We start from the raw sequence: 23,527 nt of genomic DNA on the forward strand, positions 1-23,527 counted from the left end.
ACGAGTGTGGTAGCTTCGATTTAGCTGGCGTGGGCGCCTTTGACGGCTACTCCACACGAATCCGGTCGTTTTCAGAGACCGAGGCCAAGATCGTCGCTACAGAAATCTTCATCGACGAAAAATATATTTTTTTTTGAAAATTTTTTTTATTGTCGAAATTTCGTTGAACGATCAGAAATAGAGAGAAAGCCGATAAAATTCAACTTTTTATTTGAATCTGGGAAAAATAAAAAGAGAAGAAGAGAGAGCCAGTGCTGTAAATTGAAAAAAGCTCGACTAAAACCAGTAAGTTGAATGAAATTCCTGAAGCTTTAAATTTATTAAGAAATCATTATTTTACAAATTTCATATTTCATTTCTATTTTATCAGAATGAAATAGCGTAAGCTTCATTGAACTACTTCATAAAATAGACTCGATCAACTTATCCATAAAATTAGTCAAGTTTTATTCAGACGAGTTTTCTCAGCCGAAATCCGTTTGAAACTCCCATAATTCTGTTTATTTGACGGCCAAAGTAAATTTGAATTATGCCTGGGTGTGATTATTTTATTTCCTCTCAAGTCAAACATTACGAGAATGACCTACTTCCTTAAATTGCCCTTCCAATTATAATTTCGAGAAAATAACAAAATTTTAAGCCTGACCCCTGAATTCGTCATGGCAAACGAATCGATCTCCTGATAGAAGAAAAGAAATTCTTTTGAAAAATGAGCGTCACAAAAGCCGGAAGAAATCCTGGTTCTTTGCTCCTTCTCGTCGAAAAAACTCAGGTAAGACCATCATCGAATTTCGTCTTGGAATTTCAACTTGATTGACTTCACTTCCTTCGAAGAAGTTCACATATAATTCTTACGTCGTAAATGTTAAAAGAACCATAAGTTTAATTAGCTCGAGACTTCAAACGATGACTCGTCAGATAGCTCAGAAGATGAGGATGACAACAACGAGGAGACCATCAAAGAACATCAGCAAATAAAAACGCAAAAGTAAGTTCATCTTTTTTCCCAATCTCGCCAACCTGTGTTGAAAACCTGAGTCAGGGTCTAAGTTAGAGCTACGTAGTTTTTGTTTAAGTTCTTTCGGACCCTGACTCAGGTTTTCGACACAGGTTTCCGAGCCCTGTATTTGACGAAAGGGTCAAAAATTAGTTCTCAACCCTTTTTTGTAAAGGCATTTTTGAAATTTCTAATCTTCAAATTCCCAAAACCTAATCACCTGAACTCTGAAAAGCGGCGCCACGCTGTGACCTCGCCCTGACCTTTTGTTGTAGTTTTTCGACGCAACAAAAACCGTGTCGCTTCAAGCCCGTGAAGCTCGTTCATCAGCTCAATGGAGGTTCCTTACTGTCTCCTAGTCTTCTTGATCTTTAAACTCCTTTCTAGGTCGCTGGACTGGGCAGGATAAAACGCTCGAGCCTGGATACCAAATTCCAAACGCCTCGCGGGAGAAGATGATCAGACGGGTCAAGCGCGAAATCAAGCAACAAAAACCGGCTACGGCGAAAAGTAGAACAGGTAAGGAAAGAAGGGGTTTATTTTGGTCACGATGAGGAAGGGGTATCATGAAGTAATAGCTCGTCGAGGATTGTTGATTCGCATTCTCGGAGGATTTTTTGAAGGTCGTGATATGACGATTCTTGGATCTGTTTCCTCAAGCCCTCCTGGCACTTCAAATTCTCAATAATTGCCTACAAAAGAAAGATAATCTCTTTCTCGTTGAATCACAGCCGGATTTGGCGCAGAGTTTGGTCACAGACAATTACCTTTTCTAAACATGTCTCGCCAAGTTTACAATCTCTGACATCCTCTCTTGTCGTCAATATTTTCGCGTAATTTGCGCACTCACCCACTTTGATAATCAACAACGAAGTGAGTTTTTCTGATGAAGGGCGCATTTTTTTCTCTGATGAGAAGGGCGAAAACTTGTCCGCTTGAGACCGTTCTCAGGATGCTTGTCAAGTACTCAACAAATATTTGCCGACAGCATTTACTGTAAAACGTCTCGGAAGCTTTTTATCGCTTTTCAGATGAGTTGCATTTCTGTTGAAAAAATTATGTTTGAAAATCAATTTTTCAAGGGCCGAAATCAAGGAAGAAAATTCATCAAAATCTTTATCATTTTTTCAGACATCAAAAAGATGATCGAAACTCCATCTTACCAAATGTTCTCCGTGCTAACCGTCATCCCCGATTTCGCCAAACCAGTCGAGCCAGAACGAAAAAGCGCCGTCGCATCTCCAGTGCAATCCCCCCTCACCGTCGAATCAGAATCGCAATCAACAACGATTGACTTCAATCTCGACAATCTCGACGAAAATGGCAAGAAAGTTTCGAGCTTTTTCGATCAAATGAAGGCGCAGACCTTGAGTCTAATGAGCCAGTATTCGAGGGAAATCCAACATTTGAGGGACAGCATAAATTTTTATAAAGAAGAACTAGAGATCGTCAAGAGCTTCATGACCGATGAGCAGAAAATTCAACTAACACAACAGCTGGCAGAGCGAAAAGCCTACAGGTAGAACCGCTCTCGCTCTTGAATTCTCTAACCGATCAATTAAGATCTCGAACAACGTCCATTTCTACCCACCCGCCAACTCCGATGTCTAGCAGACATGTGTCTTCAAGCAGTTATACGTCCGACAAACATTCAGTTCCAGCAAATAACACTCTGCCTCAAATGCAAAATCAAACTCCCTTATTTCAATACTCACCCACTGAAACCGTTTTCCTCCCTCCACAGTATCCTCCAACCCATCAACCAACTGAATAGAAAATTCATACTTTTCGAGTCGAAAAGAAACTTCGAATCGAAAAAATTTTTTCACCGCTTTTTTTCTTCACTTTTTTCCTCCTTTTTCCCTTATTATTCAAAAAAATCTCACAGTTCATCAAGTTAAAAAATCAATGTATTCCAAGTTCCACATTCAATTCTATCGCTCATTTTTCTTGTTGTTACTTTCCTGCTTTGAGCTAACCTTGCGGATGAAACTGCCGTGTCGGGAGCGCCGACATTGCATACTAACCATGAACAATGCTCTTCAATAAAATTATCAAAATAAAAATTCTTATTTTTTTGGCCCAAAAATTGAAAAATAATTTTTGGCCCAAAAATTGAAAAATTTTTTTTTGCCCAAAAAATAGAAAAAAGATTTTTGCCCAAAAATCTAAAAAAATTTTTTTGCCCAAAAGATTGAAAAATTTGTATTTGCCCAAATGATTGAAAAATTTGTTTTTGCCCAAAAATTGAAAAAAAAATTTTTGCGCTGATAATGAAAAAAAAATTTTTGCCCAAAAATTGAAAAAAAAGAAATTTTTCCCCAAAAGATTGAGAAATTTGTTTTTTTGCCCAAAATTGAAAAAAGAAATTATGATTGTTTAATTCAGTATTTCATTTTTAAGTCCTTTGATTGTCTTTTCATTTGGCTACGGGAAGGAATCTTCAGTTGAGATTTGCCAAGCCATAACATTTTGCCAAGCGCCAGCGAAAAAACTCCTTACTCTTGCTTTTCGAAAACTACGCTCTGGGGTTTTTTTTATTTTGAAGAAATGCCAAGGCAGGTTTCTACGCACCAAATTGAGAATTCTCCGAGACCGTAAGTCAGAAATAGAGAAAGACAGTATTTATTTTTGAGAAACAGAGGAAGAGCGAATTATCAGCAGTCGCCGGCGGTGAAGAGGAGGGAATCGAGAAGATATTCTGAGGCGCAGCTGGAGGAAATTATTCATGGACTCAATAATGAGTAGGTATTTTCGGGGCAGTAGGGGGTTATGATTCGAGCTGCTCCTAACCTAAGCCTAATTTAGGGGCGATCCCCCCCGGGACCCCCCACCTAAGGCCTAAACCAAGGGATTTATCACTGATAACTTATCAGAATATAGATGGACTTCTGTAAGAGCAAATAGTTCATTTCATAAGAATTTTCTTTACCATCGAAACTGCTTGGTCTATTTGGCGATTTTTGAGCAATAAAATTAATAGTAAGGAAAATGTTCTTTGGTCGAATGGTGGATGCTAAGGGACATGTCAGTTTTATGTCTCTGGTTGCATATCATTAATTCGTCTTATGAACTTTAGTTTCTCTCAAAACCGGATGAGAGCTAATCAAATTTATTGAGAAAAGAAACCAGCAATGCGTTACGTAATTTTCTGTAAAAAAGCTTCCGGAAATCATCGGAGAGTTTTTTCAATCTTTGATGCTTAAATTATTTTAGAAACGAGTCCAAGCCAAATCAGCGCCACTCCGGAAAGACGGACAAATCTTACAAGTCCGGCAAAAGCAAAAAAGCGAAGAAAAAGAAGAAAGTAGAAAAAGTATCTGAATCAGAAAACACAGTCTTCAGGGAAGTTTTCCTCGAAAGAAAATGACCTTTAGGTTTTTTTTCTGTTAGAAGGAAGGTCGTTTGGGCGCATAATTATGCTGGCTAAGCAAACTCTTCTTGAACTTTACATTCTGTACGTTGATCTGACAGTAGACTCCCGTTCTCATGATTGAAATTATCTTGACTTGTCAGTTCTTGAGCTTCAAGAGTAGAGAAACTGTGAAATGAAAAGAGTTACAATTGTGGAAACTGGTAAAAGCAGTAGCGAGGCCGAACAAGATGACGAAAAATACTCCTATAAAAACGGATCAAAATGATTCTTTATATAAAAAGTTTACTTTAATAAAATATATCCGGGAATAGAAAGAAATCGAAAGGCAGAAGAGCTTCTGTCATTCGCCCAGCTTCGTCGAAAACCAGTTCGACTCGAAAAACTAGATCAAAACATGCAATGACCTCTTCATCCGATTCCTCTGACGGATCTTCGACCGACTATGAAGACCGTGATCAAGAAGCTCGTCGACACGAAAAATGTAAGCAAAAAACTATGAATCTCAACCTCATTTTCTATCAGATTTGAATTCGTTCATGGACGAGGACCAAGAAGACGACTTCAAAGAATACACGACGAAAACAAAGAGCAAGTGCTGGACGAGCTTTCAGGACTTTGTCGAAAAAATCATCACGAATCCGACGTATCATAAAATCTTCTTACTCCTTGTTGTTATCGACACGACTTTGGTTTATACCGAGGAAGGGGATCAAATAGGGAGTAATCGAAAACGAATATTTTCTATGCAACAATTCATCAATCAATCAGTGCAAAATTTCGTCAGTCCAAAGGCAATAAAAAGCCGCGAAATTTTATAGAGAAACATAAAATAAAAATGCCAAATTTTGCTGAATTTCGTTTTATCTTTTTTTTCGAGAGAGTCAATAAAATGATCCTCAAAAGCTTCTTATTGGAATGATGGCTGAAAACCTCGATACTTGCGATTGTCCTAACGCTTGCGAAGATTGGTGCCTTCTTCCACCAGAAATTCCCACAAATTCAACGGAATCAACAAGGTTTCTTCAAACTTTGCCTTTCAATGGATCTGATGAGTCCAGTGGTGACGGATTCCTTACGACTGAAGCATCAACAATAACAACAACAACTGCAACCACAACCACAACACTACAACCAACTCCACCAGGAAAATTGAAAAAAAAGCGAGAATTATTTTCGAAACTCAAAATTTTATTTTCGACAATTTTTTTCATCAACTTAACAGGAAATGAATGTTGCAAGTACCAACGACTGCTGCAGACATGGATACGAATGGGATACACAACTTTTGCGCTGCTTTCACTTTTCTTCATCGAAACGATTGTCAAACTCACGGCGCTTCCTCATTTGCTCTCCCGTAAAATGGAAATTGCCGATGCTATGCTTGGTAATAAGAAGCCCTTATCGAACAACTACTAAACGAACTCTTCAGTGATTGTCTCTTGGATCATGTGTTTCATCATCGTCTTTACCCTCGAAGAACCCGATTGCGAAGGAGATGGAGGCGATAGTGGGGGAAATCTCAACGGAATGAAAGGAGTTGTCATGCTTACTTTTCGAATGCTCAGAATTTTTAACGGCCTCGCGATGCTTTTCGCGAATTTCTTCGAAGGAAAGATCAGACGATACCAAGAAAAGATCAAGTTCCAAACTCAGATGCTCAATCAAAGTCAAGAGGAAAAGAAACGACTTGCAACAACTGCGCAAAAGATCTTACGAGACAAACAGAACTTGCAATTGCAGCTTCAAGCAGTCACAATGTCTTACAACCGTTTGTTTCAAATCCTTAGTAAGAAATTATCAACTGTTTCTAGAAGCGACTCAACAGAACCAGCCACCGCCAAGAGGGCCTCCTCCAGCAGGAGGATCATTCCAACAGCCAGCTAGAATGCTTGCTCTTCCAACCGTTCATTCGCCAATTCCAGGAGGAAACACAGACGACGAAGCTCTAGAAAATCTCATTGAGCACGAAATCACCGCCGCTGAAAGCGCTCTCGCCTCAAACTGTAATCTCCCCAAAAATTCTCACCTAACCATTATTCTAGCGACGCGAGTGACTGAAATAAACGACACGGAAATTCTCCGAGAAAATCCACCCTCCTTTTTGCCACCGATTGCTCAAGGAACAGGACCATCTGTTATCATCACCCCTCCATATGTCCCCGTTTCCAAATCTCCTCGACGAAGCAAAAAGAAGGATGAAAAAGGTACATCACATGACTTTTAAAGATCACGTTACTAAACCCCTCTCATAGCTACATTGGAAGTGCCGCAAGAAAATTCTCCTCATCATCGAAACACAAATCCATTTGATCAAGATTGATTCCCCTACCTCAATTAACTTTATTTTTGTATATAAAAAAACATCATTTTATAATAAAAAAAGTTGTCTATCCAAGGGGCGTGTATCCAAGCAGTTCCATCTGGCATGACACTCTAGTTGCATTTCCGTATGTTCCAGTGCACTTGGGGTAAATGATGATTGTCTTTGTTTTGACCCTGGATAAGACAGGAATCGTAAAGATCTTGTTAAAAGTATTAGCTCCCGGAAGATCAGTCCCAAGTCCTAGCCAATTGTAAATCGTGCTTTCTTTTCCATTTCTTTTTCAGGGCTTTTTCTTAGAAACCTCCCCCCCTCCAAAGAATCAAACATGAAGCCTCTCCTATCAATATAAGCAAAATCAACCGCCGAAATCAACCCATCTTGTCCTTGTTCATTCAAACAAATGAGCTGAAGGCCGCATATTATTTTTCTTTCCTCGAGTTCGATTCTCAGAGAGATCAGATCATGAAGAGTTCCTCTTGAGCATTTGCAGGTGAAATTCCAATCTTTTCTTGTTACAAATAATTCATGTCTTGTCGAATCTTTTGTGGAGAAAAAGTTGGATTTGAAACATTCTTGAAACGCCGATTCTTGGTTTTTCGTAGGGGGATTCTGCCGTCGAGACGAAAATGCTCTCATCCTTGATTTCACCGCTTGTCAACCCTAGCGGCCTTCCTAGATCAATGTAGCTCCCGTAAAATTCCATTTGAAAATGCAGCGCGTTTCTGCCAAAACCGGCTTTTGGAAAAACCTTGATGGCAGAACACTCAATCGGCTGGTTCAGTCGAGTTGATTCGAGACAATCGGTTTTTGAATTTGCTGTGATCTGGGACTCGTACTTTCGCCAGTCGCCACGGAGGGAGAGAAAGGCGATTTGGACGGATGTTACCATCATCAATGAACCAGCTTGAATTTCAGGAGATAAGAAGGCGAGAGACTTGATTATCGTTGGACGGCGAAATGAGACTTTTAGCCAAGGTTTTTCAGACGTTGAGTTCCAGTTTGAGAATCCTAATCGAGGCGCTCTTAACTTTGGTTCAAAATTTTACCATTAATTACAATGCCTTAATAGTTTATCCCTGAAATTGTGGCTAAGATTGTGATGCCTTGATACCGAGTGAGTTTTTTTGTGATGCAAATGGGCACCATAAATGTCGCAAATATAGTATTACATAAATATTTTTAACTTGAGGGAAGTTTGATTCTAGTTGTAAAATTTTATCACCGGATAGAATGCGTTGTAGGGTCTGTGAAATGGAAGACGAACAAGTATATTGAACCCTTATCGTAACTCCGGCGCTGTAAAATCCGAAGCTTCAATTTGATCATCCGCAATTTCTCCCGTGCTCATTCCAAGCGGTCTCCCGGAGCTCAAACAAAAGTCCAACTTCAAATTATTCGCCGATTTCTCCGCATTAAGCCGCGATTTCGTCCGATTGATTGATTTTTCTATGTGCTCAAGTCGTTCTGAAAGCTTGGTCATTTGCGAATCAAGGAGGGATTCGAGCTCGTCAATTTTTCGCAGCTTGGAACAGTCGTTGAACGGCATCTTTTTGAGAAAATGTTCGAGGTTGAACGATCTTGATTTTTTTCTTGAGAAGGTTTCTTCGGCTGGAAGCTGGTAAAGATTCGATTTTGTTCTAAAAATTGACCAAAAGCAAAGAGAACCGATTCTACCTCAAATCAGCGAGGGAGTCCTCCATGTCTTCAATCCTCATCACCATTTCCTCCAAGCTCGCCATCTTAAACTTCCTCAAAACCGCCGACATTTCTCTATCAAAAGTTGAAATCTGCCCTCTCATCCCCGCCGTCAAAGTGGTCTTTTGAGAAAAGAGAGATAAGTTGGTGACTTGTCGGATGATTTCTTCATTTTTTGTGAACCCCTCTGTTTGGGTGGATATTTGCTTGTTGATGATGGATGTTTCCAGCGCTGATTTTGATTCGAGCTTTTCTTCCAATTCATTGATTTTGGAGATGTAGGATTCAGACTTTTCTAGGAACGATTTTTCCTTATCAGCGTTCTAGAGGTAGAATGATCACGTGGATATTAACACTGTCGTATTGAAAACCACATTTCTAGAGCTCTTTCCTGAGTCTTGAATAAATTCTCCAAAGTGCTTACTCGCTCGACCAGCTTTTCGACCAACTCATCATTTTTTGATTCGAAAACCGGTTTCTCAACCAAAGATGATTCAGAACCAGAATCTTCATCCGACGGAACTTCAAGTTTTACCTTTGTTTTCTTGCTAAACCAAGATTTTTCTCGATCCATATTTTTGAAAATTATTTAAAATTTCAATTTCAAAAGTAAGATTTTAAAATATTTATATCTTGAGCTTTCCGATTTGAAAACAAGGGGCAATCAAGGACACTTCAACTAAAAGTCTTTTCTTCTTTGGTTCAAAAATCCCGGTCTGAAGCTTGAGCCTTGTTGACCTGTGTCAAAGAATTCAGGATGTGGGCAGAACTGCTTATCCAACTTTTGACTTGAGGTTAATTCTGACGCGTCCTTGGTGAATTTTGCCCCGAAAAAGTAATTTTACGGAAGAGTCAATTTTACAAGAATCAACAATTTTCAATTTTGCATCCTCTAAGAGGATATGTCTATTTCTTTTTCGTTACAACGGTTTGTAATGTATACTCAGGATTACTAGTTGGCCAGCGGCGCAAGAATCGTGCGCCGGTTTGATATGCCTCCAAATAATTTTTATTTTTCCATTATACAACCCAGCCCCTTAAGATGTTCGCTCGAAATTATTAGCGAATGAACATTCCAGAGCGATTGAAGTCTACTTTTGGTCGTTTTTCTTTGTTCTTTTTCAATAAGCCTTTTTTATATCGAAATTTTCGAGTCGAAAATATATTTCTCGACTTATTAGCGAGAATAGACGTCACAAAATCATTCGCGCTTCGTTTTTCTTCGATCAAAAATTCGCATCAAAGATCCTTCCTTCTAAAGTACATGATGGAACCTTGTGAAAGCTAATTTACTCCCATTATTGTAGAATTAATTTTTCATGTGCGCACTCAATACCTTGTTAAAGAGCAGGACGACTGGATTCGAAACTATCAGACTATCAGAATGAGAATCCTGAATTCATTTTTTCTTGGATCAGTTTTAGCAATGGCGAGGACGAAAAGGGTCTCGCTTTTTGATGGGCTCGATAATTGGACTGCTAAAAGAGCTGAAGCAGACGGTAGATAACTTATTACCTGGGTAAAAACCTGAGTCAGGGTCTGAGCGATCTTCAACAAAAAGCCGCAAAGCGGCTTTTCAAGACGAAGCCGCAAAGCGGCTTCGCAATATCAACATTAAAATATTTTAAAATTCAGGAGAAGCCGCCTTTCGTTCAGACCCTGACTCAGTTTTTACATTGGTTGCTGACCCCAGCGCTGATTATCTTGAAAAAACTTATTCTATAATAAAAATTAAGGACGAAAAACGGAAAGCCTTCTTGCTGCCTTGGACGAAGCCTATGAAGAAATGATGTTCAAAGAAATTTTCGACAATTTTGAGAGAAACGGTCAGTTTGACCCTTTCCAGCTTAGCTACTTATAATTTTGAAAAAAAAAAATAAATAACCCTGATGACATCAGAGAACACTTCCCTCTTTTGACCTGCTAGAAATGACTCTAAGCCGACGGGAAATCAAGACTTAGACAATTAATTGAACATTGATAGGGATTAATTATGTAAACTTGTACCTACCACCGGTATAAAGAGAACAAGGAGATGGTCGTTTGAAAACTTTTGGATGAAAATTATTCAATTTTTTTTCTTTGTGAGCCTTTTTGGCTCAATTTTGCCGAGAAAAAGAAGTTTCTCCTTGCTTCAAGAGCTTGAAAAATGGGCGACTTACAATGGTTTATTGCTTTTTTATGTCGTTTTTTGGCTTTTTTATCAAAATTTTTAATAAAAAAGCTCATTTTGGACTAATTTTTTGTTTTTTTTTATGTTTATTAATCAAATTTATGTGAATTTTTTCATAAAAATATAAAAATATAAAGAAAAAGACCCGCAAATTATCGATATTTTAGCAATGAGTCAACCGAAATATGTAAGAAGACAGAACTTCAACCCTTTTTTAATGATATACTGGTAATAAAATAATGCACTTTTCAACACATTTGTGCGGTTCCTTCTCAGCCCGGGTCAGATTCTTGTTGCGGCGAGTTACACTCATCCCTTGTGCGAGCAGATAAGCATTTAAAACTTGGATTTCGACTAATTCTATAAAAGCGGCATTTTCGCAGGAAAAGAGAGAAATCGAGAGGGGGAAATTCGAAAGGAAGATGGCGATTTTTCTAGTTAAAGAAATGGTCCAAAATTAATAAAAGCGAAAAATCGATGTCTTTTTTGACCGTTTGTACAGTCATGACAGGAGATGTAGATTGCGCAGGGACAGACGCAAATGTCTACATTAACCTTATGGGCGATAATGGAGAAACTGGGCGGATAAAGCTTGCTAAAAGCCAGACCTTTTTGAATAAGTTCGAGCGGGGTCACGTGGACATATTTCAACTTGAATCGATGGATATTGGAGAGGTAACATCATTTTGCCCCTCAAAAAGATTCATTTTTTAGCTCGAAAAATTGGTCATTGAACACGACAATCGAGGAATCGGCAGGTAAACCCTTTTCATGTGAAAGTTGATAATTGAACTTTTAAAAGTGCTTGGTACTTGGAGAAGATCACTGTTACCAAAATTGGTTCATCTATTAGGCGTGGCTCAACTGATCCATTTTGAGAAGCGTTTCGCGAAAGAATCCTTCTGAGCCGGGATCAGCGTCAAACCAGGAGCCCCAGAGAAGGAGTTTTTAGTTCAAAAATGGCTTCACAAAGTTGGCGATATGGATACTACTATCGTAAGTTTTCCCACAAAAATTTTTCACGAGAAGGGTCGATAAGAAAGGCTGATTTTCATGCCCTAATTCGCAAGCAGACGGTTTAACAGTAAAAATGGTTTGATCGAAGATTCTTATCATTAAAATTAGGAAGATATAAATGACCAAAAATCAAGTTTGAGTGCAAAAATGAAGCAAATCCATTACTATTTATATAAAGAGCAATCGGTCTTTGAGTTAAGAAAGTAACTAATCTGTAAAGAACTAGTCTGTTTGAAGAATGAATGAATTAATCCTCTTTTTGAAAATATCGCCTTGGGCAACAATCTGATCCTTCAAAATTCTAGCTCACCCTCGAACCGTGACGAAGAAAAGCGAAACTCGCGAGATAAAAAAACCATTTCAATGCTGCTGATTCATCGGCTTTTGTGCTCCGAGCTCTACTTTAGACAATAAAAATACTTTCTCACGCTTTTTTCTGTCCCTAAAATAAAGAGAGATGCATCAGAATACTCGAAGAACTCAGAGATCTGGCAGATCGGGAAGGTCGCAAAGAAGCAGACCTTACAATACTTATGTCAGGCTGGGCTCGAAAATTTGAATAGAAAGCCTGAGTCAGGCTCTAAAGAACTTAAATGAAAAGCCGCGAAGCGGCTTTTCAGAAACGAAGCCGCAACGCGGCTTCGCTTTAATACTCTTGTCTATAATTAGTAATAAGCGGGTTTTCGTGTAGGCTTTTTATAACCTGACTCAGGTTTTCTACACAGGTTTCCGAGCCAAAATGTCAGGAGGGAAGAATTTGCAAGAATTCCTGGCGTTTTTGATGAAGAAGAACACCTCCTACGATCCCCAAAAACTCCCTAATTGCAAGAGCATTTTCAGTTTTCTCGACACTCCTTGCTTTGATCTTTCTTTTAAACATTTTGCGTTTCAAAAACACGCTTTATTATTTTGGCAATCAACCGCTCATTTTCAATGGAGAAGGAGAAACACTTGTTAGATGGCAATTTACTGTTTCTGTCGCGCTTTATTCAGGTAAAACGAAGAGCCATCTAAAACCCTTTATAAAATTCAGTTGTATTTTTGGTGGCTGGATTAATTCTGATAGCCCAACTTTGTTGCGCTGAATCTTGGGCTGCGTCACGCGGTTTTCTCTTGTTCTTCCATTTTGTCTTTATGGTTGGAAATGCTCTACCGCCGATTTTCATCATTGTCTGGCTGGCTTCGGAGAATTCGCCGAGCAGATACGACCATACAAGACGTAAGTTTTTTCAGCCCTAGAATTGACAGGCGTGTACGAGAGGTTGTAAATTATACTACTATTTGACCGACTTTCCTCTTAATAAAATAAATCGATTCTTTAAGAGTTTTGAGCATTTTATAGTGTCTGATTTTGATCAGATTTTTAGCCGGGCCAACAGCAACAGGACTTTGCGTGGCGAGTATCATTTTTGGATTTATTGCTTCTGCGCTGATGGTTCTCAGGAAAAAGGGTTGAAATCTGGTCTTTTAACTTGACTTTTATAAACTTCCGAGCACGTGATATTCGTTGGGAAACGAAAAAAAAGCAGAATAAATTGATTATTTAATAATATGACTCGATAGAAAACCCCAATCAAAGCTGTTGCTTAATCAAATTTCCAGCGGAGAGGAATTCCCAGCAACAGGAAGGTTCAAAAACGTGACCGTCAAAATCGTTGAATTTATTCAAGCTTTTTCAATATCAAAATCCTCAAGTTTTGAACAAAAGTTGCCGAGTCCAGATCTGATCTTGGAGCTTTCTTGAAGTGACAACTTGATATGACATCGAATTCAAGTTGAAAACCTTAGAAATACTTGAATTTCAGCGAAAGCGTTTTTGAACCAAACAAAGGATTACATTTTCGATCCCGATCATACGATGCGAAACATGGTAAATTCCGAAATTAGGCGCGCCTATTTTTAAAAAATAACAATTTTAATTTAATTGAACACGAATGTTTTATGTTCACAAAATAATAACAGAGAAATTGCGGTTTTTCTTAGTTCGCAAAACTGCCACTCACGTTGGCCAAAAGTCGAGTGGCGAAAGAAGGCGACAAGAATTCTAGAGCCGCGAAACACTTTTTATTTATTTTCATTTTTGAACAAAAAGTGGATTTTGAAAAAAAATTTTTCACTTTTTTTCAAAAAACTTGCGAAAAATGAAAAGCGAAATGAATTTCTAAAGGCTAAGCTCCAAAGCTCAAAATGTGTTTAGGGAAATGAGGGTTTGACTTTTGGAGGTAACAACACGTCGCGAAATATTCAACATCCAGACGTTGGTTATGCGCTTTCGAACAGGTGCTGACGCGGTGAATCCATTTTTTCGTTAATTCTGAATTTACTGACTGTTTACTTTTAGACTCTGAGTTCAACTGCTGCCGTAAATGATCACTTTTCACTGCCAAAGACTGTTACCATTAACTGAATTCCGAAAAAAAGTATTCAATAATTCAAAAAAATATATAATAAATCAAGAGAAATATGTTTGATTAAATGTGAATAAAATTTTTTTCAGGGAAAAATTATTTTTACTTGACTTACTAGTACTTACATTTGATAATTACCATTTGGTGAGTAGCGTGACATCTGTCCTACACAATCCGAGGGGCGCGCTACCACACCGCTCTGCAGACTGCAGCAAGCTACTACACCCTAGCGGGATTGATGACTAAGTTCGTGGGGACTAGGTTCGTGGGACTAGGTTCGTAGGTGGTTATGCCAAAGTATGCAAGATGGGGTATGGTTTCCTTTCTATAAGGAACAATGTGGTGCGACTAGGTTCGTGGGACTAGGTTCGTAGGGGTGCTAGGTTCGTGGGTTTTGAAATAAGAGATTTTTCTATAAGTATTATAAAAATTATAAATTTTTTATAAGGAACAATTGAGTGCGACTAGATTCGTGGGACTAGGTTCGTGAGTTTTGAAATTTTTTTTTATAAGGAACAATTGAGTGCGACTAGGTTCGTGGGACTAGGTTCGTGGGTTTTAAATTTTTTTTTATAAGGAAAAGGAGGGTGCGACTAGGTTCGTGGGACTAGGTTCGTGGGTTTTGAAATTTTTTATAAGGAAAAGGGGGTGCGACTAGGTTCGTGGGACTAGGTTCGTGGGTTTCGAATTTTTTTATAAGGAAAAGGGGGTGCGACTAGGTTCGTGGGACTAGGTTCGTGGGTTTTGAAATTTTTTTTATAAGGAAAAGGAGGGTGCGACTAGGTTCGTGGGACCAGAGTTCTAAATTCTGAAACTTTTGAGCTAAGCTAAGCTAGCTAAGCTGAGGATCTCAAAATTTTCTCCTAAGCTAGCTAAACTGTGAGCTGACACTCTCAAAAAATTGCTAAGCTAGCTAAGCTAAGCTGAGGTGTTTTTTTGCCTCAGCTTAGCTAGACTAGCTAATCTAGCTGGGTCAAAAAAAAAAGTAATTTTTGTCGATATAATTTCCTGTTTATCTTATTTTTTTTCTTCTTATTGGTTTTTTGAAGATATTCATTAATTTTATTAGCGTCAAGAAATATAATTTTTTCCCCCTAAACCATTTTTTGCATGAAAATTTCAATTTGAAATAGAAGATAATTTTTAACTCATGCGCGCAAATCGATCTAATATGATGCAGCTAGGGCGGTAAAAACCAAAAAAAGTACATCACTAGAAATGAGATTGATGGCGCTGTCTGTTAGAGGTTACATAAATATTACAATTACAGACAAAACGGACAATTCCGGAAGTTTTTTTCTCGGGAAAAAACGCCAAATCTCCGGAATTGTCCGAACTCGACTTGAAATTTTTTTTGCGTCAGAAGTGCCTTTTTTAAGGGTGTCAACCAGAAAATGGGCTTTTTTAGTGCTGCACAAGGCTTTTTTGGCCCTTCTATGATTTCTTTTTTCCTTTTTATTTGAAAAAGGTGGCTCTATATAGAGAATAGGCCTCTCAGTTGAATTTTTTGTCTTAACTTTCCGGAATTGTGCGCTTGCAAAATTTTTCCAATTTCCCTCAAATCTCCGGAATTGCCCGTTCCGGAATTGTCCGTTTTGTCTGTATATTATGTCGAATGTTATAGAATCGGCGATGGAAAAGTGAATTTTTTCTACGGACCTCAAAGAAATTCGATATGATCCATGAGTTCATATCAAGGATATGATATCAGTATACAGTACTTATCAATTTTTCTTGTTCATGAAATCAGAAATTTCATCTAAGATTCAAGGATAGAGAGTCTCTATTAGAGACTGTTAATGAAGTAGCACGAGCAATTTTTAGACTCAACCCAGCTTCTTTTTTGGGTGTCCAAAGCGATCGGGTCCGGGAGTGTCTAGTTGAGTTTTTTTTCAAAAAAATTGCTGGGGACAACATTAAAAATAAATAAGCCGTCGACCATGCCAGATCTTGACTAAAATATTGCCAATAAGTGTGAATCTGCGGGAAAAATTCGCAAAAAGCGTGGGTTTTTGAGGTGGTTCAATCATGTCAGCTTAGGGGGCCTAAGCTAGCTAGACTAGCTAAGCTGAGGGCCTAAAAATTTTCTCCTGAGCTAGCTAAGCTGTGAGCTGACTGTTTCCAAAAATTGCTGAGCTAGCTAAGCTGTAGCTGTCAGCTTAGCTAGCTTAGCTAGCTCAGCTAGATTAGCTCACCAGATTTAGAACTCTGCGTGGGACTAGGTTCGTGAAGACTAGGTTCGTGAAGACTAGGTTCGTGGGACTAGGTTCGTGAAGATTAGGTTCGTGAAGACTAGGTTCGTGAGACTAGGTTCGTGGGACTAGGTTCGTGGGTTTTGAAATTTTTTTATAAGGAACAATTGAGTGCGACTAGGTTCGTGGGACTAGGTTCGTGGGTTGTAAAATTGGGTAAAGTTGAATGGTAAAAATGACTTTCCCACCCCCACCCCCAAAATAAGCCGCTAGGCTCTTTAACTGAATTTCTATGTTAGCGCTGAATAACAATGGTTGCCTTAGAAGAGTTAATGAACCTAGTCGCAACCCATTTTTCCTTATAAAAAAAATTTTAAAAGCCACGAACCTAGTCCCACGAACCTAGTCGCACCCCATTTTCCTTATATAAAAATTTTTAAAAGCCACGAACCTAGTCCCACGAACCTAGTCGCAACCCATTTTTCCTTATAAAAAATTTTTAAAAGCCACGAACCTAGTCCCACGAACCTAGTCGCACCTCCCTTTTCCTTATAAAAAATTTCAAAACCCACGAACCTCGTCCCATGAACCTAGTCGCAGCTCCCTTTTCCTTATAAAAAAAATTTCAAAACCCACGAACCTAGTCCCACGAACCTAGTCCGACATAATTTCTCCTTATAGAATAAAAATAATAACCAATTAAAAACCCACGAACCTAGTCCCACGAACCTAGTCGCACATATTTTTTCCTTATAGAATAAAAATTCTAACCAATCAAAAACCCCCGAACCTATATTTAGATAATAATATTATATTATATGATCATATAATTACAATACATATATATAAATATATATAAATAAATATACACATATAAATAACACTTAATCATTATAAATAAAAATATACATATAAAATCAAAAACTCACGAACCTAGTCCCACGAACCACGTTTTCCAGCCAGCCACCCACGAACCTAGTCCCACGAACCTAGTCCCCACGAACTTAGTCATCCCACACACCCTAACCTAATCCTAACCTAACCTAACCCTAACCTAACCCTAAGGCTAGTAGCTTGGTCATGCGTTGTGTGGTGGGGCGCCTCTCGGCTTGTGTAGGACAAATGTCACAGCTCCCCCATTTGATTAATTTATAAGGAATAAATTGAGCTCTACGAAGAGTGTGGGAGATCACAATATTTCATCGAGGGTCTAAAAGATATAAGCAGTTTATTTAGATATTCACGCAAATTTGTATCGAAAAATATAAATTAATCTAAGCAAAAATGCTTTTATGGTTTTCTTCTCACGAATTAATACAAAGTCGCGAATAATTTACCGATTCTCCTATAGATAAGAATAATTTAAGAGAACGCCAACGGTTTATGTTTTGAAATACTTTTCTAAAAGAGATATGGTGAGTATCATCATTCGTTTCTATAAAGAAACCGCAGCGCTACTCTAAGAGTACATAATTTTATTTACGAGTGGTCGCAACCAACTTGCGATCAATCATTTGAGCTTCTGAGCTTGGCTTAAGTTTACGCGCTATAAACAGCTACTTAAACTCCTCTTCTCCTTCTGATAGTGGAAGAGGACTTGTGAAGACACAGCTCTCAGTCCAGCTTTTTTCTAGAGTCGAAAAAAACGAGGTGAGTAAAAAATGATTTTAGAAAAATTTTAAGCTGAATCAGCGCCGGAAACTGGTTACGAGTTCCATTCAATAGCGAATGTTTCTCACCAGTTAAACGATAGAAAGTCAACTTTTATTCTTTGCCGTCAAAATTTGACGATAATTCAGACAAAGATAATTCAACGATGCGACAGGCAGCCCAAGAAGAGCCAAAGGGACAGTTCGAACCAAAGGTAAGCTTGCCGGGTGAAACTTTCATCATTCTCTCATCGTAATAAAGAGCCCCTCATACACTCATGTATAAGAAGGACGATATCAGTAGAGGATAAGTGTAGGGTGCTATTTGGCGTTATGGCTAATTATGGCGGTATTAGTCGGGCACCCACAAATAAGAGTACTTTTTATTGGTGAGGAATTACTAATTACCGGCTGGTTACCGGAAAATACGTTGTCACCGGCCGTTTTTGTTCTAGAAGTGATAGACTAATGTTTGACACCGGAAATTGTTCCTTATAGTCAGTTCTCCTGCAGCCTAAAAGATGAAGGTTGTATCAATTCTCTGAAGAGAGTTATCACTAAAAACAGTAATTTTTACTAAAATTTTGTTGTTGCTGCACGTTCCTAATTTCTAGTCCCATTTTCGCCAAAAATAGTATTTTAGTGATAACTCTCTTCAGAGAATTGATACAACCTTCATCTTTTAGGCTGCAGGAGAACTGACTATAAGGAACAATTTCCGGTGTCAAACATTAGTCTATCACTTCTAGAACAAAACGGCCGGTGACAACGTATTTTCCGGTAACCAGCCGGTAAACCGGTAAATCCTTAGAGTTATCGGGAGTTAAACCCATCATTCGACTCGTCTTGACGAGCTGAAGAAAACTGCACTTGCAGATTTTTTACGATTTCCGGCCCCACAAAAAGTTTTTTGAAATCATCTAGGGTTAGAAAAAAAGGAAGAGAAAGGGGGGGGGGCGCGATATCAGAATAACACTTACTTTATTCAAGGCCTTAACTTTATCTTGAAAAAGAAATTAAGGGTGTACCTCAACTAAAAACCCCAAAAAGCTTGCTTCTAGCAACATTGACTTTACCGGCCTGTATATCCCAAAATTTTGTGTGGAGATAATATGGGAAATATTATGGATAGTATGTGTTGTAGTTTAGTCGAGGGGTTGATCTAAATCTTGAAATTAAGGGTGTATCTCAGATAATTTCGGAGAATTACTTGCTTCTAGGAGGCCATTTTTCGCAATTCTTGATGGGGGTCCAACAAAATGAGAACCATCTTCTACCGTCATCTAATTCTAACGAATTTCTAGCACTATGCGATTATGGCCATCGTTGCTGTTTTCATGCTTTACCTCTACCGAGACATTCTGACTGGCGATTTCTAACTGATTTACAAATAAATCATCTTTCTTTTTTCTTAGATTTTATTTTATAAAAACTGATACAGCAGTTAGTTATGTACAGCAAACAAAAAGATAGAAAAGCAAGGAGGGATATTCAAACAGATTTTTTGCAGATTTTTTCACAAAATTTTTCTTCACTTGGCCAGAAATTGTTTGCTTCGATAAATTTTGTGTTGAGCAAAAAACTGTCAAATATCACGTGACCAGCGCATAAATTTGAGAGTTACAGTATTTACATAAAATTAGAATTTGAACGAAGTGTGGCTAAAATTTGAATTCATGATTAGTTTATGTCTATAAACAATTTCAAAATGAGCAAATTTAAAATAAAGGATTTGTTAGCTTTATAAAGTGTCTTTTCGGAAGACTTTGACGCCGTCGCACTCGTGAGTTTGGGAAGAATATGGCTTGATGTTTGGGTAGGTTCCACAGCAAGAATCCCTGAAGAAAGGAAGTTAGGGTTAGGGTTAAGGTGAGGTTTGATTTCTTACTTGACAAAGACGGCATTTTCCATCGTATTTCTTCCAGCATTTTTCGGCTTTTTGCAGAAATCATCGTATATGTTCTTTTCCTTCAATTCGAGTATTCTAAGCTCCAGACGCCAAAAGCAGCAGCGAAGTCATTCGAAAACTTTTGTCGCACTCGCAAAGATTTCTCTTGCAAGCTTGTTTGCCAGTTGGTCCTAGGGGAAAACGGTGAGGAAAAGGAGGAAGAAGGGGCCTTACTGTTCATGCAGACGATTTCGCCCTTGATGAGCCTGGCTTTGTAGCGGGTAGAAACAGGGTCGCAAGCGTCCGCTCCGTATTCTTGCTTCAGGCATGTGTGGCAATCTTGAAGCTCGTGGCATGATGAGTCGATAGCGTCCAAAGATGCTCCCTTTTTCAAGTTCAAAAGAAAGAACGGCTCAGTTCGAAGGAATTGAGGGGTTTTGGAACTGTTCCTGTCCAGAAAGATTCTGGTTGAGTGGATAATCGGGCCAGCAGTGGCAGCCGTAATTGTTCATCCTTTTAGAAAAGAGCGCCGGCTTCATCGGTTTTCCATTAGGCATTCTGGCCGCATCCGAATTTCGCAGCTTGGAAACCAAAAGAGTCAACCTCTGGGAGCGGTTTTTTGATCGCGTTTCGCCTTTTCGGGTTCATAAAAAAAAATACTTTTAGTCTCAAAATTTTTCAAATGAGCCCATTCCTGGACCACCTGGGCCTCTTCCTCGGCCAGTTCTGAATAAAGGAGAGTCGAATTGAGACAGCTCCGCGATGAGTTCTCTGCTTTCTTCGGAGTCTTCATAGCAGACGCCGTCATATTCTAGCTCTCCCGCGTCACATGGAATGTCAGCTTCCTCGACTTCCGCCTGTCGCTTTGTTCGGGAAAGAACTGATTCCTCTAGAAATTGGTTTTTATAATTGGGTTATCGATTTCTGCTTTAAAATATGGATCAGATTTAGGTTTAAAAAATTTATTTTATTATTTCTCAAATAAACTTATACAGAAAACACCAGTTTGAAACATTCGAAAATTCAATTATGGTTTCTTACCGAAAACATCTGTCGCCGCGGCAAAAGCAAAAAATGAAGCCAACAATCTCATTTTTCTTTTCAAACTTTTTTTTTCGATTAAAAAATGAAGATCTGTTTTTGTCAATTTGAAAATTTCAATGTAAAATTTTGTTTTGAAATTCCAGAAATATCGAGTTTAAAAACAATCGTGCTCGGAATCACGGGCGCCGTTCGTGAGTTTTCATGATCAACAAGGGTGCGCGCGCCCTCCTGCGGAAAATGAATGGAAAGTTTAGAATTTGCACTTTGCGTTTGAGGATTTTTTCTTTATTTTGAAGTTAAAAGAAGTTTTTTTTTTAAATATTTGGAGAAGAAAAGTGTTGAGATATCTTGCACTTGAATTTTCAATCGAGTCAATTTTAATATAAGATGATATTTTTTTTATTTACAAATTTCAGGACCCTCTTTTCTTTCCAGAAAAATATTTGGGTCCTTTTTATATAAAATTATTTCAAAAAATGAAGGCCAGCAGAAATGAAAAATATTCAACTAACAAGAAATCCAGCTTCAACTCATTCTCTCTCCAAAATATTGGTTGAGCGGTTAAAAGCGTGTCTAGCAGACGTTGTCAATAAATGAACGAATGTGGTATCACAGAAGCGCCCGGGAGTATCCGGGCAAGTCAAAATGGGGTTTAGAGAAGGGAGAGAAGGACGAGTTTGTTGTCGTCCATGCACATGTGTTTGTTCGGATTGTAAGGGATGATTTTCGTGTTGTAGGTTCCGCAGCATTGAGTTCTGAAGAAAAATTTAGATACAATGCAAAGTGAGCCTTTCAGTGGATTTCTAGGATGATTCATCGAGCCATCAGCCTCCTGATTGGCCGTTCTTTGATCGACCAATCAGGGGGAAGGAATATGGTCTTACTTGAGAGAACTGCTGGAAGCACTGCTAGAAGAGCTTGCTGAGGCATCAAAAGAAGACTCAAGTTTTCCATTTGAGCCTCCTCCGTTGGAACCGTCGTCGGAGAAGAGAGCAAGAGAATCAGCACTAGAATCAGCCGCTCCGATCGCTCTCGGTCCATTGCGGTGGCAGATCGAGTCATATGTTCCTGCTTGTTTCAAGTTGTCGTTGTCAGCCTGCCACTGGTCCCAATGATTCGCGAAATTGATTGCGAAGACTTTGTCGCATTCGCAGAGGCTTCGTTTGCAAGTTCCTTGGGCTGAAAAATCGCATTATTTTCCGAAAAAGATCGGAAAAAGATAAACTTACGATCTTTGCAGAAAACTTTTCCATCCTTCAATCGGGCCCAGTACTGTGTATGGACACTATCGCATTGTTCATTTTCTCCGAACTCGTTTCTCAAGCACATGTGGCAATCTCTCAGGTGTTTGCAGCCTTCGTCGAGCTTGTCCATCGGATGACCTGAAGACAAAATTAAGGACACGTGTCCTTTGCGGCGAGGAAAGGGCCCTGTTGCAAGGTTACCTTTTCCGTTGAGCTTTTTGTTCTCTGGGTAGTCGGGCCAGCAGTGGCAACCATAGTTGAACATTCTTCGCGAAACTTGATCGATGTTGATTCGGACGCCATCGTGGCCATCTCTTCCGAACAAAAGTCGGGCAAGGACCATCGTCCATTTCTGATGCTGTGAGATCGCCCTGAAAACCATTTATTATGAAAGTAAAATCACTCGAAATTACCTGGTAAGTGAGTTTTTCTCCGGATCAGCTTCTTGGATCTCTAGCAATTTGTTGATGTTTTCATCTGTATTTTCAAAGCAGATTCCATCGTACATCACTTCTCCCTCCTCACAGCCAGGTACTTCAAGAGCTGGGGGTTCTTCAGCCTGGCGACGCTTTCTTTCAAGTCGAGTCTCGTAGTTTGCCATGACGTCGTCTTAAATTTTCAATTTAGAGGTTCCTTTCAGAGAGTGTTTTCAGGAAACTAATCTACCAAAATCTTTCTTCTACTCCATCAAAATCAGCCGCAAGAAGCGGTTTTTTCTTCCGCCAAAAAAATGGCTTTTTGTTCAAAAAAAAAATCTCTCTTTTTTTTGCTTACCGAAAAGATTGGCTGAGGCAGAAACGGCTAAGCACTGAAATATCTTCATTTTTCTTATTGTTTTTTTCTTTGTTCTTGTTTTGCTCTAAGAAAAGAAAATAGCGAAAATATTACTTTGAAAATTTTTCGCTTATTTCGGCGGAGAGAAAAACAGAGCTTGAGGAATGAAGCTAAAAAGCGAAAATGGTTATCCGAATCGTGTGGCGCCGCAATACAAAAACACTAGAACGCCGTTCACGAGAAAAACTCTATTGACCATCTAAACAATCTAACGGCGTAAGCATTCGCTTCAACCCTGCTTTTCTACGCACTTCACCAAGCAAGATTATTGTTTTTCCTAATCAATGATTATTTTCTTGAAATTAACGATTCGTTATTTTTCCCCACAATTCAATTACATCTATTATGAATTCAATTAAATAAAGATAATTTTTGATTGAATAACAAGACAATTATTTGAACTCTGTCTTACGTGAATTATTCGTGCGTGGAAAATTTGAGTCAGGTTCTGAATGGAGATCCGAGTGGCTAAAAATCTGAAGAATCTGTTTCAGGCAAGCTTCTCCGAGCCAAGTCTACTTTTTAATAATAAAGCTCTCCTACGTACTTTTCTTCTTAACAAAACTCCTGAAATTTTCTCAAAACTAATAAGTTGTGAAAACTCTTTATATTTCTATCATAATTCAGGTTTCTGGTGTCTAGAACCTAGACTCTAGATTTAAGAAATGAATGAATATTTTTTTTATT

General features: G+C 38.7%; 4 protein-coding genes and 3 long non-coding RNA genes across 8 annotated transcripts; 5 read left to right on the forward strand and 2 right to left on the reverse strand.

The window, feature by feature from the left end:
- The first annotated feature begins 74 nt into the window (after positions 1-74).
- LOC145697085 (uncharacterized) lies at positions 75-3,078 on the forward strand. Of its 2 annotated transcripts, none has more exons than XM_081774235.1 (7): positions 75-285; positions 641-772; positions 897-988; positions 1,273-1,337; positions 1,385-1,516; positions 2,129-2,516; positions 2,561-3,078. In XM_081774235.1, exons 2-7 carry the CDS (start codon positions 710-712, stop codon positions 2,769-2,771), a joined length of 951 nt encoding a protein of 316 aa, XP_081630361.1. In that variant the 5' UTR covers positions 75-285; positions 641-709; the 3' UTR covers positions 2,772-3,078. The 2 variants fall into 2 exon arrangements, with proteins under 2 accessions (XP_081630361.1, XP_081630360.1); XM_081774234.1 differs by having other exon boundaries at positions 76-285; positions 891-988; positions 2,561-3,076.
- Positions 3,079-3,555: 477 nt separating this feature from the next.
- LOC145700255 (uncharacterized) lies at positions 3,556-4,336 on the forward strand. The gene is made up of 3 exons (XR_014134181.1): positions 3,556-3,594; positions 3,640-3,741; positions 4,214-4,336. It is a non-coding gene; the product is annotated as an uncharacterized LOC145700255 (long non-coding RNA).
- Positions 4,337-5,598: 1,262 nt separating this feature from the next.
- LOC145699372 (uncharacterized) lies at positions 5,599-6,740 on the forward strand. The gene is made up of 5 exons (XM_081776643.1): positions 5,599-5,757; positions 5,803-6,141; positions 6,185-6,376; positions 6,416-6,577; positions 6,626-6,740. Exons 1-5 carry the CDS (start codon positions 5,643-5,645, stop codon positions 6,691-6,693), a joined length of 876 nt encoding a protein of 291 aa, XP_081632769.1. The 5' UTR covers positions 5,599-5,642; the 3' UTR covers positions 6,694-6,740.
- Positions 6,741-12,333: 5,593 nt separating this feature from the next.
- Positions 12,334-13,029, forward strand: LOC145699801 (uncharacterized). The gene is made up of 3 exons (XR_014134084.1): positions 12,334-12,574; positions 12,615-12,800; positions 12,949-13,029. It is a non-coding gene; the product is annotated as an uncharacterized LOC145699801 (long non-coding RNA).
- Positions 13,030-17,726: 4,697 nt separating this feature from the next.
- On the forward strand, positions 17,727-19,239 carry LOC145697021 (uncharacterized). Its single transcript, XR_014133844.1, has 3 exons — positions 17,727-17,831; positions 17,981-18,045; positions 19,135-19,239. It is a non-coding gene; the product is annotated as an uncharacterized LOC145697021 (long non-coding RNA).
- Positions 19,231-20,879, reverse strand: LOC145697020 (uncharacterized). Its single transcript, XM_081774155.1, has 5 exons — positions 20,760-20,879; positions 20,406-20,607; positions 19,953-20,345; positions 19,719-19,909; positions 19,231-19,668 (listed from the first exon to the last, which is right to left on the reverse strand). Exons 1-3 carry the CDS (start codon positions 20,809-20,811, stop codon positions 20,132-20,134), a joined length of 468 nt encoding a protein of 155 aa, XP_081630281.1. The 5' UTR covers positions 20,812-20,879; the 3' UTR covers positions 19,231-19,668; positions 19,719-19,909; positions 19,953-20,131.
- Positions 20,880-21,045: 166 nt separating this feature from the next.
- LOC145696724 (uncharacterized) lies at positions 21,046-22,950 on the reverse strand. Its single transcript, XM_081773806.1, has 6 exons — positions 22,781-22,950; positions 22,420-22,615; positions 22,208-22,377; positions 21,992-22,144; positions 21,647-21,941; positions 21,046-21,517 (listed from the first exon to the last, which is right to left on the reverse strand). The coding sequence occupies exons 1-6, from the start codon at positions 22,827-22,829 to the stop codon at positions 21,415-21,417; spliced, it is 966 nt and encodes a 321-aa protein (XP_081629932.1). The 5' UTR covers positions 22,830-22,950; the 3' UTR covers positions 21,046-21,414.
- Positions 22,951-23,527: the final 577 nt, after the last annotated feature.

This window comes from Oikopleura dioica, chromosome 2 (assembly GCF_907165135.1).
Source record: "Oikopleura dioica chromosome 2, OKI2018_I68_1.0, whole genome shotgun sequence".
NCBI lineage: Eukaryota > Metazoa > Chordata > Appendicularia > Copelata > Oikopleuridae > Oikopleura > Oikopleura dioica.